This window comes from Fusarium musae, chromosome 8 (genome assembly GCF_019915245.1).
Source record: "Fusarium musae strain F31 chromosome 8, whole genome shotgun sequence".
NCBI lineage: Eukaryota > Fungi > Ascomycota > Sordariomycetes > Hypocreales > Nectriaceae > Fusarium > Fusarium musae.
The window spans coordinates 375,693-392,573 of NC_058394.1; the positions used below are offsets into that span (position 1 = coordinate 375,693).

Here is a 16,881-nt window from a genome sequence, read left to right on the forward strand (position 1 = left end):
AGAGTTTACTCTAGTCGACATTTGGTCTATGCCCTGGGTGTCACAGCTGATTGATTTGAAGGGAGCTGAAGCATTCTTTGCTGAGTTGCCGCATCTGCGAGATTGGTGGAAGAGAGTGAGCTTGAGGCCAGCCTGGAAGGAAGCATGTGGGCTTATGGATGGAGCGATGGAGGTAATGCGAGAGAATGCAGCAAACGGATGGGAGCTGTAAAGACAGCAACGAGAGTTGACTACATAGTCTGATCATCTGTCTGCTATAACTTGAGCTTAGCTAGCAACCCCCAACAGAGCCGTTCGCCATGACAAATGAAAAGACCTCCTGTGGCCTCAGCAGCTAATATCGACTTCTATTTTGTTTGAATCATCGTGTCAATTTCTCTCTAGCGGGCCTAGTTCCTTGTGAAACAACTATGGGACTCTTGGACTAACGTGAGTTCGTGTTGGGCCCGAGGCTAGAGCGCGGGGCTGCCCACGTGATCCGGGGAATCTCCTACTAACTCGCTTCATAACTTCGATGCAACCCCCAACCTACCTTAACTCTAAGCAACATACCGAGTACAAACTTTAAAGCCCGCCTATCATGCCACTAACAATTGATGCCGGAAGCGATGCACCAGATACACAACGGATCACTCGAGGCGGACGCCGAAAGCGCAACGAATACGCTCTCGTCGCCTGGTATTTCGCATACCTTTATCCATACGAGCAGCACGCTAATACATGAACAACAGTATGCTATGCAAGTCTCGAAAAGTCAAGTGTGATGGCCAATGGCCCTGTCAGCGCTGTACAAAGCGTGGGGTGGAGTGCTCATACCCACGTCGTGGCAACGTACCCAGCATGAGCCCAATGCCCACCGAAATGAGCTTGTAAGACTTCAGATCAAATGCCCAGAAAGACATACTCTAATCAATTTCCATTTGTAGAGAGATGGAATACTCACCGTCAACAGACGACGCAGTCACGCCTCACATATCGGCAACCTCCGGCATCACGACCTTGAAAGAAGCATCGCGCCAACCTGTGAAAACCAGTAGGAGTCTAGGCGCCTCGCTGCAAAGTCCTGCGCCTACCGAAAAATCACCCACGGCACGCCGCTCAAGCTTTGTTGATACCTTCAGCTTGGCGAGATCATGCCTTCAAGCTAACGGTATCGTGGACGAAGTCGAGGAGGACGTCCAAGGTTCAATGAGCAAACCAGGTCTGACTTTAGAAGAATGCCTTGCTTCCGCAAGTAACGACTGCTTGGATTCGGTTCTGGACCTTGGCTATGACAGAGCTAGACACCTGTTCATCACCTTTGCGAGGACTATTTTTCCGATTTACCCGTGTGTTGATCTTCACTCGGCAGAAATGGTCTTGGATACGGTCTTTGGGCGTTCAGCGAGCCATACATCACAACCTGCTTCGATGACTTTAACGAAGATTGATATTCTCAAAGCTCTCTTGGGACTAACTCTCCTCATTGAAGAAGACAGCACAAGCCCTTTAGCACGTCATCTACAGCGATATGTCGATTGGTCAGTGGAAAAGGTCTTGATGGGCAGAGGCCCAACTATTGACGATGTTGCCATGGCTACTTTGATGGTATGACCCGTATTCGGATTGCATTGTTAATCTGCTAAGGCATGTCAACCTCCAGGGGTTGTATTCATTCCACAAATCGGAACACATAAAGGCGTGGCGACTCGTCAGTCTGGCATCGAGAACATGCTTCGAACTTGCTCTCCATCGAGCGCCAGAAGAGGCAGTTAAGACCGTTGGAGTTCCTGGTACTTTTTCCCCACGAGAGTTATTCTGCTGTGTATACGTACTAGACCGGACGTTTTCCTTTGCTACCGATCTTCCTCATACCACCAAAGACGAAGACATAGATGAGAGGTGCTTTGATCTTGTAAGTCACAGTCGAACTCGCAGGTTTACACCTTCTGATTCATAGCAAGGGCACCTCGTCTCCGTTCCTAGTCGTGACCATGGAATACACTCGTCTCAACGCGGAGATATTAGGATTGACGAAGGCTTCTACCAAGACCGTTACAGAAAGCCGGCAGCAAAAGGAGTACCTCGATTATAAGTTACAACGGCTGCGCGACCAATTCCGGGACCTCACGACCGCCGCCCGTTCTACAACTCTACCCAGCAGTCCTTGGAATCCTCTTCAAAACGAGGTCCTTATGAATGACCTAGAAACCTTTCTAGAAATACGCATCTGTCATTCTAGGATACTGCTACGCAAACCCCTACTCCACTCGTACAAACACGATCGGGACAAAACAGCAGCCGCAGCAGTGTGTATTCAGTGCGCAAAAGCTACCATCTTTCTGTGCTCTGGTGTAATCAACAAGGCAGTCCCGCTGAAGTGTCTTCGAAGTTCGTACGAATACTTTACTGTGTCATCACTCGCTATAATACTGTTGGTGGTTTCTCAGGACCCAGAAACCTACGGGCCAGAGAGCAGAGACGCCTTTCAAGAGGCGATTAGAATACTTCAGGTATCCAAGTGTCGAAATTTTGCGTGCGGGAATTTGTCCTTTACTTTTGAACAGCTTCTCAGAATTGGGGAGCGGCTTCACATGCCGAAAGATAGTAACACCCCATTGTTGCAGGATTTTGGAGATATTGATATGGGACAGCTCTTGGAGGATTCACAATGTGTTGGAGCTGGTAAGTTGATGGTGACCCAGACTGTGAAAGAGATGTACTAAACGACGACTAGGAGATTTGCAGACTCTGGGTTATAGTATTTTCGGCCTATTTGGGATGAATGGAAACTGGCCTGTCAATAATAGCTATATGTGAGATCCATGTACGCCAATACAATCTAAAGCGGGTGCTTGATGACAACTTTAGTCAAGCTGACCTTTCCTTCATTCACATCCTTAATAGCCTGTATTCCCTTCTCAGCCCCCTCCACAATCTTAATATTGGGGATACGAAATTTTGACCCGTAGTTCTTGGCAGCCCAAACAACCGCCCTCTCTAGTCGAGCCTCCCATAGAGGATTTGCTTTATTGTCCCCAGGAAACTCGAAAGGGACAGGATTGTCGATTTCCCTCGAAGCTAAGATCATTCTCCACCGTGGCGGCTTGCTGAATTGGGGAAGGGTACTGACGAATGTGACATCCGGCCCAGTGGCAATCGCCTCACACTGCTCAATGGTACCAGGACTGCCTATCTTGCATACAGTGTCCAGGACATATCGTATGGGGACGCCGGTCTCGTCACATGCAGCTCTAACTGCATCAACGATATTTGGATCTCGATAGTTGAAACACGTTGTCGCGCCGAGCTCAAGGAGTGCCTCGTAGTTGGCAGGCGAAGCAGTCGTGAATATCCATTTCACTCCCATGGCCTTTGCGAGCTGTATTGCTGCGCAGCCGACGCTACTCGCACCGCCCCAAACCAACAAGGCGCCATTAGGTGGTGGTCCGTAAACACCTATAGCAGAGAAAGGAATCTCGAAGTGATTGAGCAACGCATCTGCAGCTGAGCGCACCATGATACTGAGAGCAGCGGCATCTGTCCGCGGGAGCTGAGCAGGCAATTTGACTGACATCAGGTTTGACTCTACTATCATAAAATCTTGATGTCCCCCATGGTATCCTGGCTTTGAACGTCCGGGATGGTTGGAGCCAAAGACGACGTCCCCGACTGCGTATCGACTAGTCCTTCCTGCTTCAATGACGGTACCGCAGATTTCATAGCCGCATACGTTGTTCTTCATGCCCAGGCTCTTAGGATGGTTGAGGTCAGCTGGGTTGATGCCTGAGTACTCGACTTTGACTAGGGCTTGGCCATCTTTAGGATGGTAGGATTCTGGTATGTCGCGAATAGACAGATCGCAGGCGTTATCGACAAAGATGCATTTGTTCATGTTGAGTTGTGAGTTTGTGAGCTTCGTGGTTGTCTGTAGTTGGTAAACTGCCGAGACTGCAATAGCAGTATCTAGATACAAGGTTGTCGATTTTATTCTTAGGTCTTATTGGCAGTCATGAAGTTGCATCGTGTCATTATTCGGATCCTCAAGCCCTATTCCCAAACCTCGGAACTTCCGACGAGTACCCCTTTTTTGCCTCGGCCAAACCGAGGTCGCGCCAGTCACCTGACTCTTGAACTTGGAGTGATGCCTTCCATTTGTCAACGTATTTGCTCTTTGTCTCGCGGATTATCCGCCGGAAGACGCAAAGATTGTCGATCTTTATGAGTGGATGCGGAGGGTGCGCAAAGGTATGCCACGAGCAAAGTCGGAACTTCTTCCGTGGAAGCTAACTTAGAAGTAAGTTTCTATGCAAAAATGTCAATTCAATCAGGTCCCATGAAGCGACTTCGGATGGTCCGGCACAACGATTACAGAAAAACGATCTTGTCGTGTCACAAGAAACATAAACGGTCATCCACTCGACTGACTCGATCTGCCAGGACAAACTACATTCGATCAGCAACACATACTAAGCTAGAGCCTTATTGCCTCTGTCACATTCAACATCTTATGCAAAGTATACGATCCTAAAATGGCCCCTTACCTGGATCCAGAATGGCTAGAGGTTAGACTCCATCCATTGAAGAAGCATTCACAAAGCTAATTCGTTGCAGGTGGAGAAAGAGCTCGGTGGCCGCCTTGTTCTCGGCGGGACAATGGAGAATTATCGAGCTGGTGGGGAAGCCATTGGGAAGTACATCAGAACTCATCTGCCTCCCCCTAGAGATGATGGGCTTCAGGTTGGTAAGTATTCAGCACATTCCGGTCCTCTTACTCAGCTGACGCAGCTTAGCGGACGAGAAGATTAACGAGAACGTTACTGTCCGTATTTACAAGCCTAAAGACTCCAAGGAAGCGCTGCCAGTCGGTGTTTTCTGTCATGGAGGCGGCTTTTCTGATGGCTCCATCGATATGGAAGACGGGTTGTGCAGACTCATTGCATCGATGTATCCTTGCATAATCGTATCCGTCGAGTATCGTCTTACGCCGTCAGTCGATATCAAGGTAGTGTTTCAGGACGCCTTTGAGGGATTCTCGTGGGTAAGTGGCTTTTGCTTCGCGACTTTTCAAAGTATGTCTGGCTGACGGCTTGAAGACCTATGAAAACGCTTCCAAGCTAGATGGAGACCAGAGCCGTGTTTTCATGCTGGGAAGCTCATGCGGTGGTACACTGTCTCTTGCCACTGCCCATAGGCTCATTGAACTTGGGAGAGCGGGACAGTTGAAAGGGGCCATCAACATGGCGGGAGGTACAGTCCATCCAGCAAATGTGCCAAAGCATCTCCAGCACCTTACGAACTCTATGGAAGAGAACGCTACGGATGTACCAATCATTGATGGGCAGACAGCCAAGATGATTAACGGTTCGTACCCAGACAGGCTATGACTACTGAGCAGTTACTAAAGATTGATACAGCATCGACTGGACTCGACAAGCATGTCGATGATGAGTGGCTGTTTCCTCTCCTCTCATCCCACCTGGACAAGTTTCCACGAACTTACCTCATTGCTTGCGGCGCGGACCCTCTGAGAGATGACAACGTAGCCATGGAGCATGAACTTCGCAGCAAAGGGGTCAAGGTCAAGCTGGACATGTATGAGGGTCTACCTCATGTCTTTTGGATGTTCCCGACGCTGAGTGCTACGAAGACGTTCATTGGGAACCTATTGGCTGGCATCAAGTTCATCTTAGAGTAGACTTTCCTGCTCAACTAGGTACCAATATTTACATTGAGCTTAAACAGTCAGGCTTATGCAACAATGCACACCATGGAACCTTTTAAGTAGCTAGATTGTAGTAATGTAACATGTTACAGAGGCTTGCAAGTGCAATGGCCGGTCCATCGCAATACTATAGTGTAAGAAAAGAAACATGAGTTGCAATCTTCACATGGTGCTTAAGAGAAGGCCATTGCAAGTCTCCAAGTGAATTACACTTCGCACAATCTTCTCCGCAATCTGCTGTGGTCAAACCGGAACTGCAGAAAAAGTTTCCGCATACCCCGCGTTCGAGATAAACAAGTATACCCATCCCCGTCTCAGGATTAGGCGCCGCTCCAGCCGGTGACAGGGCACGCGCCCTCTTATGAAACGGCTTGGCTGCCCTTGGCAGCACCGTATGGTATGTAATCTAGCTCGGGAAAGCCGTGCCACAACAGACATGCTATGCATGTGTTTATTGGTGTTATTAACCAAAAACATATTCGTAATGATGATGTGTCTCGGCTCTTCCGATGCCAACTGGGAAGCCATGGGAAACCCCATTTTGACCCTCCGGGTTTGAAGATAGCACCGCCGCCTCGAGAAGACATGCCCAGAAGGCTTAGCAGCTAAGCAGGGGGTTCCAGGCGGATATCCCGATACCTGATTGCACAAAGCAGCTGTTACAACAGAATCCAGGGTCATACCCCGGATTCCCAGGTCGGAATATAAATAAGAATTCCGAGACTAGGTTGAAGATTCGTGGCTTGAGCATTAGCGTGGCCACTACCCCGGATTTCCCTTGACCACCAGCTCGTCATGTCCAAACAGGCTGTGGATAAAAGTCCAGAGCAGCATCCGATGTTGGCATTAAGCTACATCGACTTTCCCCGACCTGGCAGCGAGTTACTACAAAGGATCTCCCATTGCTACCCAGTGTCACTCAGTAGGCTCTGACTACATCTTTCTGCTACTTTATTCGTCATTCACTCTCACCTCGCAAGCACAAAGTTGAGCACAACATGGCGCATTCTTCTGAAGATACTTTGCACCGAAAGGATGGCCCGATGGTAAGTTCTTCTGCGTCTTCACTTCTCCAATGCAACGCTGACAAATTTTAGTCATGGCCCCTATGGTGGCGACTGATAATGATGGGCAATCTGTCCTTCTTCGTCATGATGGGTCAAGTCCTCGGTGCTTCCATCCCACCCATGCTTCTTCCTCTGGTGAAGGACATGCATGTGAGCAGTACCAAAATCTCTCAGCTCGCAAGTTGGGGCACACTTTGTATCGGCCTCGGAGTAAGTAAAATAGGCCTAACTCAGTCACTAATTCAAGTTCCATCGACGCTGAACATTTTCTCGATCATCAGAATATCTGGGCACTCCCCACCGTCGCATACATCGGTAGTCGCTATACCATCCTCATCGGTCTCGCAGTGTTCACCGCTGGCTTCTTTTGGCAGGCCCGCGCTCATTCCTACGAATCTCTACTCGCAGCTCGTGTCATCGGCGGGTTAGGCGGTGGTGTTGTTGAGGCACTCGGTCCAGTCGTCGTGGTGCTCTTATTTCCACGCGAGTACGTCGCCAGAGCCATGAGCGTATATTCATGGGCTTTGGGTGCAGGTGCTGTCTTTGGCCCTCTGATCACTGGCTACGCAGTCGACAATCTTGGCAGCTGGAGGTATCCGAACTACATCTTTGGTGGCATCTGTGCGCTCAACCTTGTCGTGATGATATTGATGTTTCCCGAGCCTCTTACCAATATTCGAGTCCCCGGCGACCCCGAACCCTCCAATATTTCCTTCGAATCGGTCGATGAAGAGCAAGTTGGTGAGCCAAAGGAACCCTCGGATGAGATTGGTGATGCACAGCAGTTCGAGACTCGCCCATCGTCAATGGCCACGTTCGAGCCATGCAAACCCGGTGCACTCTGGTTCAGACGGTCGTTCTTTCTAACCCTTAAGCACAACCATCCACCGCCAAACTTCTTCTATCTTGTCGTGGAGCCATTCGAAATACTCGTTTCCCCTGCTGTCATCGTCACCGTCCTGCTCTTTGGGTTGTCCATCGCAGGCACCATTGCCACTTCGGTCCTTGTCTCCATCACCTTTTCTCAGCCCCCGTGGCTCTGGACATCTGGCCAAGTTGGCCTCTACAATGTTGCTCCCCTCTTGGGCCTACTGGCCGGTATGCCGTTTGGTGGTGCGGGGGCGGATAGGCTAGCTGAGAGACACTTGCGACACCATGGCGAGTTCAAGCCCGAGTCAATTCTGCCTATCCTTTTACCATTCGCCATTGCAACTCCGATAGCTACGACACTCATAGGTGTTGGATTCCAGCGCGGCTGGCACTGGGCTGTCGTTGGGCTCTTTTGGGCCATTCTCAATGCCAATCTTACGGGAGGCTGTAACGTTATGATATCGTATTGCACTGAGAGCTACCCCAAGAAGGCCATTCAGATTGGTGTCGTGGTTAATGTTATCAAGAATGTTATTGGCTTTGGTGTATCTTACAGCACTTTGGATTGGTGGATGAAGGATAAGTACTTAATGTTCTTGACTGTTGCACTGGTCATTTTTGTGCTCTTTATCGCTGCGGTCCCGTTGTGGATTAGTGGGTCGAGAATTACTCGCAAGACAAAGACATGGGTGAGGTATGAGGAGGAGTAGGGTTTCATTCGAGGCTGAGTCCTGCGAGCTTGGAAATAGTCTTCGCATTTTGGTGCTCTTCCAGGGTCAAGGTTGGAAGTGGCAGCATACAACGGAATACCCAAGGCCGGGTTTGGCAGTCAATGTAACGCCAATGAATTCCGCATATTCCGCTAAGATAAGCATCTTTTTACCTCAAAATAGGCTAGCTGAAACGTTAGACAAGCCACGGTGCTACCTCTTTATCATCCAAGACATATGATTAGACAGTCGGCAATAATTGCCAGAACCCATGCTTCAGCTGGTAAAAGCTCGGCAGCGATATGCCGACAACCTTGCATAGAAGCATGATCTCCACTCCAGCGTACTGTCTATATAACCTTTTGAAAACCGCCAACAGAACATATTTCATTCTCCTTCCCGTATACTAGCAGGTCTTCTTGACGCTGAGGCATATTATTATTCTATCACTTTTTTCATCAGTACGCCTTTTGTCTTGTTGCAAGTCACATACTACTATAAATAGTAGCCATGCACTTACTATCACTCCTTGCCTATGCTACTATTGTCGCCGCGGCCACAGATGTTATCACAGTAGGTTTAAGATACGCCAAGTACCTCTATCTCATGGTCTGATCTCTTCAGGCAAGAGTCTACAGTAAGACCAACTTAAAAGGGTCGTATAAGGACCTCCATGGCTATGGTTGCAACAACGTCACACCCAGGTACCGATAGTCCTTACGAGCCGCTTTGATGAAGCTAATCCTGGAACAGCACCTTCAAAGTCGAGAGTATTCACCTTCGCCACCAAACATTCTGCTACCTGTATTCGTAAGACTGCCATTTTATATTGCCGAGTGCCAGTAACTGATGATCTGCAGTAAGAAGGATTGTAAAGGGTCGAGCATTTTTACATCGAGGGATGTTGATGACTTGAGGCAGGACCCGACTCTCTCTGTCCATTGCTATGATAATTCGAACTAAGCAACTTTTCTATCTACATATAGAATCGAATTTCATGCTGATATAAGAGTTACTCTTTATCCCACATACTGCTTCTTTAGTGGTGCGCATCTATGCTCAATCGGTTAGGTCGGTGTTTTGTAGCAGGAACTAGAATGCTGTGTAGGATGCCGATGGTAATCCAGAGTGGAATATGCCATTAAATAATTCCATATCGTGGCTTCTTAACCAATTATGAAGTAAACCCACATTGGCCCGTAAGCTCCCAACCAGAACCTTCTCTCTGTCGCCACATAACACCTAATTGGAGAGAAAACATAGGCACATCCGGATGCGGCATGTTCTTTAGGTCATGGCAGGCAGCCGCAATCTCTAGACTTCAATTTGTAACAACAGGCATGGTAGTTGGTAAGCGTCGCAACGCCCTGATTATAACCGCAGCAGGTTTCATCAATGACAGTTGGTACATGGCATTCTGAGTCGTGGACAATTGCCAATATGGCATCGGTTGACTGGTAGGTTACTGCGAATATTGATCCTGCCGCGCACGACGCTTTTTATGCTTGCACAGAGCTTCGTCTGTAGATGAATTTTCTCTTTCATCAACCTTGATTAAAGACGTTCCAAGGCTTGAGCATAATCGACAAGTTTGGTAAGTACTACCGGTGAGGTGCGAAGCAAAAAATGTGCTTCGACCTTGGTATTTTTGGGAGCCGACCCTTGAGGTATAAGCTCCGTCGTTACCACTACCAAGAGCCTCGTAAGCGTAGGTATTTTTCATTGTGGTCTGTTCGCGTCTCCTCGTAGTCCCCGCAGTCCCAAGCCCCCAGGAATCGATTTGTGAATAGTGGTCCTTATTTTCATCGATTTTTGGTTCAAGCCTTGACGTCAGATCCGAACCAGGAAAGCCCGTGGAAAGGTCTATTGTGCCGAAGTCGCAAGGATCTGGGAACACTGGATGCCAGGTCAGCTGCAGAAACTATATGAATTCGAACTGCAGGCCATAGTTTACTCGCTATTGGTGATTCTGATAGGCTTGCTTGATAAAGTGAAGGATTCGGTTGGTGGTTCGAGTACTCAATTGTCTCTAACTGGATGCCCGACGAGGAACAATTTCAGCCCAGTGTCCCTAGCGGGTTGCCCCCCTTATATAGCAACGTCTTACTAGTTGTCAGCTTGGTTCGCCATGGTCTTATTGGTGCGGGGCTGTTGCTGTTGCCCCTCATGAGGCAAACAAGGCGCCCGAGGCGGATTCATTTTCAGACAACGCACGTTGATTGTTGGAGTTTGATTCTGCCTTGCCAGTTTTTTTTCCCGGGTTCTGGTCTTAAATCCAAGCCAAAGATGACAAAAACCAATAGTTTCAATACTCTTTAATTCCTAGCTTTAGAACGCTATAGAATCAAAAGACTAAACGTCTTGATAACTATAAATATAATATTCTTGCACATACCTGAAGATGTACATCCCGCGGAGTATCTGGAATACTCCTTAGAAACAATGGGGGAAAAGGTAAGCATAAGCAACAAGAATTTATGAATTCATACCCATGGATTCGCGACACTTCCGAATCCCTGGCGCGCGCCGCTCTGGGCGGAGTTTGGCACAGCACCAGTACCCCGCCAACCCCCTACAGTAACAATAACAGCGACAATCATCTGCATACCAAACATAAGCACCAGTCTAGTAGCGAAGGTTCCAGAAACAGGATCCAAGCTCGAGTACGGGGTGAAGGAGTACGTTAAAGTGTAGCCCAGCCGAACAAGCTGGAACGGAAACGCCGCGTATGCCGTGAGAAGCAGGAATCTCGCAGGTATGAAGTTTGGGTGCGACTTCATGGCTGTGACGCGCTTTCCTGTCCACCAGAGCCACCACCCTACACCGAAGATCATGACGAACAGCATCATGCAGGTGCCGATCTGGTTGAGATGTTGTGAGAGGACACCACCGGGGGCTCCAAACTTTGGTGCTCCTCCGTAGGTGGATAGTGTGATGCCCGCAGTGATGGAGAGATGAGTGACGGCGAGGAGGATTCGTTCGGTCCATCTTTTGGGGGGCAGTGGGAGGATGACGTTCCTAGATGTCACAACTTTGTCAGTTACATTACCAGACCACTAGATGTTACTGATCCTTACACTTCATAGATTAATCCAATTATGGTCAGGGATAAGCAAGCAATGCTTCCGGCAGTAGTCATGATAATTACCGCATTGGGAATCTCGGGATCATTGCGCTTGGCAATCTGGTACCCATCGGCAACGAACCGAAGTGGGAAGTACGAGAGAAAAATCGGCCAGCAGGTCATTCCAGCCTTGCCATGTTTCCAGACGAGCAGTAATGTCGGAATGAAAAGAATCGCGTAAAGGACCAGCTCTGCAATGGCAAGATTGGTCTTGTTGGTAGACGGAGGATCCGGAAGTGTAAAGGCCGCCATATCAAGTGACTTGATCAAAATGAACTGATGAACATGCAGGTCGATTTGAGTCCGAAGAAAGAGAAAGACCTAGGAAAGAAAAAATATGGGTTATACTTGAAGGTTGTTGAAAGACACTAAATTTAGACTGATCCTGGGAACCGTTACCGAAACCGAAACCGAAAGCTTAAATAAATAGGGGAATCTAGTATTCGTAGATCATGCTGCAGTTCTTACGCATTGATGTCTAAGCCATCGAGGATTTGAATTGCACAGGAGGCTACGCAGCTTGTTTGGTTGGACGGTCAGCACGATGAAACGTGGCTCTCACAACATTACGACGATGAGGAATAGTGATTTCAGATGTTATGCACAACCTGAACTGAGACTATGAGGCTACGGCGCTAAGACAAGACACACACGCTCGTTAGCGTCGATTATCTCCTTGATGATATTAGTTAGTCGGAACTCCGGGTCTCGGCATCTTGGGCTGGGCTGAGAAAACCACCCAATCAAGACGTTTCACTCTTGAATTAACTGCCGAGATACCACGAATAGAAGACGATTGAATTTGAGCTGCATCTTCTGAACTTTCATATGGGTTGGTTCAGGTTCCTCCTCGTTATCCAAAGTTACGTGCTACAAGATGCTCAGGCAAACGCGCTCAGACTGCAACATGGACGACAAGATCGATGGTACCGGGACTTTGCCAACTTGGTCTTTCGGATTACACATCTCACAAAGGTAGTAGTAAATAAACGAAAGGAAGTGTCTCAAAGATCCTTGTGTTTATTGCTTTTTTGCTGTGAACGGCGTGTCTTCTTCTGGTTTTATAGGAGCCCTCGCTGTGCTGGTGACATGAAGCAATCAGATGCAGGCTCAGGCGCACAACGTCACCAACGTCAACGCAGGTTCTTCAGGCATGAATAGTGAACCAATGAACCAAAGAAGTTTCACCTGTTTCATTGAACTCTTTTTTTTTTGTTGATCCTATTTCGAATGGTTCAAACTCTGTTGCTGTATTTAACTCGCACACTGCCTTGTCTGTTTGGAGCCACAAGTCTGCAGTGGCGGGCCTGCTGAGGGCTGGATTAGTGAGTCAACGAGGCAGCTAGTGCACCTCTGTTTTGGTCAGTGTCAACACAGAACAACAAATGCGAACCTACATCAACACCACACACCGTCGGTATCAACGGACGCGTCGGACTTCCCATCGATCCATACACCAAGGACTGGGAGACTGTTCAGCAAAACTTTCCAGAGGCGACTTGAGGTTCGGGGGGGCATTGAAGATAGTTTAAGTAATGCATGGTAACATGGTGGAAATGGGGCATAGGCTACGACTATCCCAAATAGACAACGTGGCGGAATAATGAAGACACTGGAGTTTGTAACACGTCCCGTAAGGAGATCATACTACGACCTGCAATGGCGCTTTCATTCTTGATACTACAGTCCATCGCGAAATGTACATCTAAGTACCAGTGCCCTTCCCTACTGCTGCATCGGCAAAGGAGCTTTCTCTCTCCACAAGAGCCCACCACGCGCCTTAACCCCTAAGAAGTACTGAAACAGGGTATTCATCTCACCCCCGCCTACTGTATTGACCATCACCGCCCACGACTGCACAGCCTCCCAAACATCAAGAAGAATCTCCCGCACAGGGACCGCGGGGTTGACCTTCGCAGACTCAACAATTGTGACAAAGACGCTCTTGTTCGTAATGTTCAACTTGACAGCGATGCACGCCGGGAGAAGCCCATTGATGGCCGCCAGGTCTTTGAAGACGTACCACCCTAATGGGACTTTTGGTTCAACTTCGAAGGGACCGACTGCGTTGCATTCGTTGAATGGCTTGCTGATGGTGAGATTCCAGAGCGCTCTTCTTATGTCGAGATCGGTATCAACTCTCAGTGGCTCGCCAATGTTCTGAAGGGGAGCTGAGGACGTGACGGTGTATTTGTCGTTAGGATCCGCGGCGCGGGCGGCAGTTGCTGCGTCAGCTTGCGCTTTGAGCTGTTGGTTCATTCGTGCGATCCCCTCATCTTGAACTCTTCGTTCCTGGCAGTATCGCGCATAAATGCCGTTCGGTTCCTCGCCTGGCGCAAGCACAGAAGGATACTTGACATGCGTCCAAGGCCACTCCGGAGCATCGTCCCCGAGCGGGTCAACTAACATCAATCAGCGCAGTTCCCTAGCAAGGGGGATGAAACGCACAGCACATCTTCCACATGATGCGCTCGCACATCAATCCAAACCAAGGAGACGGCGTCGCTCGCACACCAGTAGCGTAAAGCTCCTGACAGACCCTCTTGATAGCCGCTCTTCCATACTCGGTGATGATGTGGCTGATCTCAGGACGTATGAAGGCGATGTATTCTGTGATGTGGCGGCGGCGGACACCAGGCTGCTCGAGGGTCTCGGGAGTAGGGACTTGACCGGCGTAGCGCTGGCCGGTGGGTTCCTCAAAGGGACGTCTGCGGGGCGAGCACTCGAGATAGTTTCTCTGTGCCATCGTTGGCGCTCTTCGTTGCCGATGGGAAGAGTGAAGTTTTTTCTTCGTGGCGTGGTGCGTTGAGATTGCTAGGTGTGGTTACACAGCGCGGGTTGCCGCAGGTGGGAAAATTTGCAAAAGGCTCATGTCCGCACTCTGTTTAGCATTTTCTCCGGGCTTCGCTTGCAGTGTAAACCAAGGCCCGAAGGAAGGGGCTTCTCACAACATAGATTCCAACCAAGTTCTGTTTGTACTCGCACCGTTCGTCTATACGGGCAGGTACCGCACTTTGAACTCTGCCCGAATCTCATCTCCAATTATTCCAGCGGATTTAACCCACTTCTATAAACAAAGACCCTCGATGGAATATTATAGTGACTTTTTGTAGATAAAATGATGAATTTCACCAATTCAAACGCCACAGGGCAACTACACCAACCTCACCCTCGCCGTATCATGACAACTTCATTCACAACGGTACAACGTTTGTGCTTGTTCTGTAACGTTCTACATAAACGGAAAAGGGCTTGTGGAAGCCTTTAATTAAAGTTGCTCGCCTCTTTTAACTCTAATTCTCATTGTTTCCATCTCACAAAGTTTCTTTTACAGTATGCGCTGCCTTTCTTGTGTAATGCAAAGGAGTTGAAGTGACACAAAGATCATCATCATGTTTCATAATCCATGAGGGCCCACTTCCTCTCGCTTGACTGAGAGACGAGGTACCACAAAGCACGGTATGTAAAGTCTCCTTCTGCCCAGCTCTCTCTCCCCTTCAACTCCCCTTGATCTCATCAACCTTACCTTTTCATTAGACATCACAAATTGCCGCAAGTTATTCCATACTCATTCCTTCATTTCAGTCGCTCTAACTCAGCTCTAGATTCAGCCGACCGCAACCATGGACAACAAGACCCCCGCCAAAAAGGATTCCCTGACCATCCAAGAGCTTTGGCGCCGCATGAATCAGCCCATCATCCTCACACACGAGGGCCCCATGCTTCCCGGCGACCCCAGCACCCTCCAGAAAGTCCCCGAGCTCAAGGCCACCGCCCTCGTCGCCGGCAATATTCTCTGCGGTCTCCGTCTCGAGAGCCCCTCCGGCGAGACAGGCAACATGGTCGCCCCAAGCGATCTCTGGAAGGATGCCATCATCTACCAGGGTGACACCAACGGCGAACGACCAGCCATCGAATCTTCCAAGCTTCTCCGCCGCAACGTGGAGCTCTGCAACATCCCCCTGCCCATCACCAGCAAGCGCGTCATGGATAAGAAGCTGCCAGCTGGCTACCGCAAGGTTGAGATCAAGTTCAGCTTCGTCGATCCTAGCGAGGGGAACAGCCAGTCCAAGGGACTCATTGAGATTCAGGACTCTGAGGTTGAAAAGGCTTTCCTCATGTTTGGCCATGACAAGGACAATCATGGCAAATCGCTGATGCTTGAGGAGGTGGTTGACGGGGGCGAGGGTACTGGAGCATGCTGGGTTGTGGACATGATCAACCCCTGAAGCACTGATGTGATAGATTCTCAGCGCCAAGATGGGAACTGGAGGTTGAATTATCTTCCTGGTGAACCTGTAGTCTCAGATGGTACAAGAGAGATCCAGGCAATCAATTCACAATTATTTCTGTAGCTGGAATCCTCTTTCGTGATTCTAACAAAATGCTAATCCAGAAGTATTGGAAATCTGTTATCGTTTTCATGTGAATATCGCGATTATTCAGATAATGATATCTACATCAGGCACAGCGATCACAAGAAATCACCTGCTGTGTTCACTCTAACATAATGGCCACGCAAATAGGTTTCTAAGGAGTGGTAGCCACTGCCGAGATCATTCGCGCCGCCAATGTCGATAGGCCGGACAATTTCTGGCCTGAAGTTGTGCCAGAGCTCAATTTCTTTGTCGGTTTTGGTAGCAATAAACACTGGAACTTGCAATTTGAACCCCCAGCCGGTGCTCAGATCACGAATGGCATAGGACCCTCTGATGTTTGCCCTGGCGCCATGGTGTACTTTGGAACTAAGGAAGGCATCCGCAAAGCTTTTCTTACCGCCTCATTCCTCTCCAATGGCCAAAATGTCTTTCTCAAGGTCATTAGCGTCTCTCAAGATCTCAAGATCGTCAGTCGCACAGCAAATCTCCGCCTTCGTGTTGCTGATATCAACAAATATGTTCAGCTAAGCGACGTTTGTCCAACTTACCCTCTTGAGTCGTCTGGGCAGCTTGCCGTCTTGCTTTTGCCATACAGAAAAGAAAGCGAATCTGCCTCCTGTGGCTACAAGGTGGAAAAGAAGGTACTTGTTTTGGAGGCGGCGATTGGTGAAGCAAGCAAAGGGGGTTATCAACTTGGCCACATCAAAGCCGCTCAGATGAATGGCAAAGGGCAGCACGTTTTCTTTGGTCCTCTGGAGTCTATTTGATGAGTCTCAAAGTCGTGGGGGGTTTTAGGTTCAAACTTTTGTTCAATAGGGACATCCTTTGTTGATGCTTGCCATTTGTGTCGTAAATTGACCACGAAGAGATTGTCAATCAGCGTGCCACCACTGCCAAATTTGCCAAACACTTCACAAACTGTTTTTCCGTGACTTCCATCTAAATTTTATTCACCAAAGCTGCCTAGATCATTGAATTAGCCCAAGTTTACTATTTAAGCCCTCGTTTCGTTTCAAAACGAGAAAGA

General features: G+C 48.8%; 6 protein-coding genes across 6 annotated transcripts; 3 read left to right on the forward strand and 3 right to left on the reverse strand.

The window, feature by feature from the left end:
• Positions 1–2,821: 2,821 nt before the first annotated feature.
• J7337_010340 (uncharacterized protein) lies at positions 2,822–3,874 on the reverse strand (the record flags this gene model as incomplete). Its single annotated transcript, XM_044827925.1, has 1 exon — positions 2,822–3,874. One exon carries the CDS (start codon positions 3,872–3,874, stop codon positions 2,822–2,824), a length of 1,053 nt encoding a protein of 350 aa, XP_044676479.1.
• A 637-nt stretch (positions 3,875–4,511) lies between these two features.
• J7337_010341 (uncharacterized protein) lies at positions 4,512–5,677 on the forward strand (the record flags this gene model as incomplete). Its single annotated transcript, XM_044827926.1, has 5 exons — positions 4,512–4,544; positions 4,594–4,723; positions 4,773–5,020; positions 5,097–5,343; positions 5,397–5,677. The coding sequence occupies 5 exons, from the start codon at positions 4,512–4,514 to the stop codon at positions 5,675–5,677; spliced, it is 939 nt and encodes a 312-aa protein (XP_044676480.1).
• Positions 5,678–6,702: 1,025 nt separating this feature from the next.
• Positions 6,703–8,351, forward strand: J7337_010342 (uncharacterized protein; the record flags this gene model as incomplete). Its single annotated transcript, XM_044827927.1, has 3 exons — positions 6,703–6,750; positions 6,802–6,981; positions 7,053–8,351. The coding sequence occupies 3 exons, from the start codon at positions 6,703–6,705 to the stop codon at positions 8,349–8,351; spliced, it is 1,527 nt and encodes a 508-aa protein (XP_044676481.1).
• Positions 8,352–10,834: 2,483 nt separating this feature from the next.
• On the reverse strand, positions 10,835–11,727 carry J7337_010343 (uncharacterized protein; the record flags this gene model as incomplete). The annotated part of the gene is made up of 2 exons (XM_044827928.1): positions 10,835–11,369; positions 11,429–11,727. The coding sequence occupies 2 exons, from the start codon at positions 11,725–11,727 to the stop codon at positions 10,835–10,837; spliced, it is 834 nt and encodes a 277-aa protein (XP_044676482.1).
• A 1,473-nt stretch (positions 11,728–13,200) lies between these two features.
• On the reverse strand, positions 13,201–14,221 carry J7337_010344 (uncharacterized protein; the record flags this gene model as incomplete). The annotated part of the gene is made up of 2 exons (XM_044827929.1): positions 13,201–13,877; positions 13,924–14,221. 2 exons carry the CDS (start codon positions 14,219–14,221, stop codon positions 13,201–13,203), a joined length of 975 nt encoding a protein of 324 aa, XP_044676483.1.
• Positions 14,222–15,098: 877 nt separating this feature from the next.
• J7337_010345 (uncharacterized protein) lies at positions 15,099–16,621 on the forward strand (the record flags this gene model as incomplete). The annotated part of the gene is made up of 2 exons (XM_044827930.1): positions 15,099–15,663; positions 16,020–16,621. The coding sequence occupies 2 exons, from the start codon at positions 15,099–15,101 to the stop codon at positions 16,619–16,621; spliced, it is 1,167 nt and encodes a 388-aa protein (XP_044676484.1).
• Between the last annotated feature and the right edge of the window lie 260 nt (positions 16,622–16,881).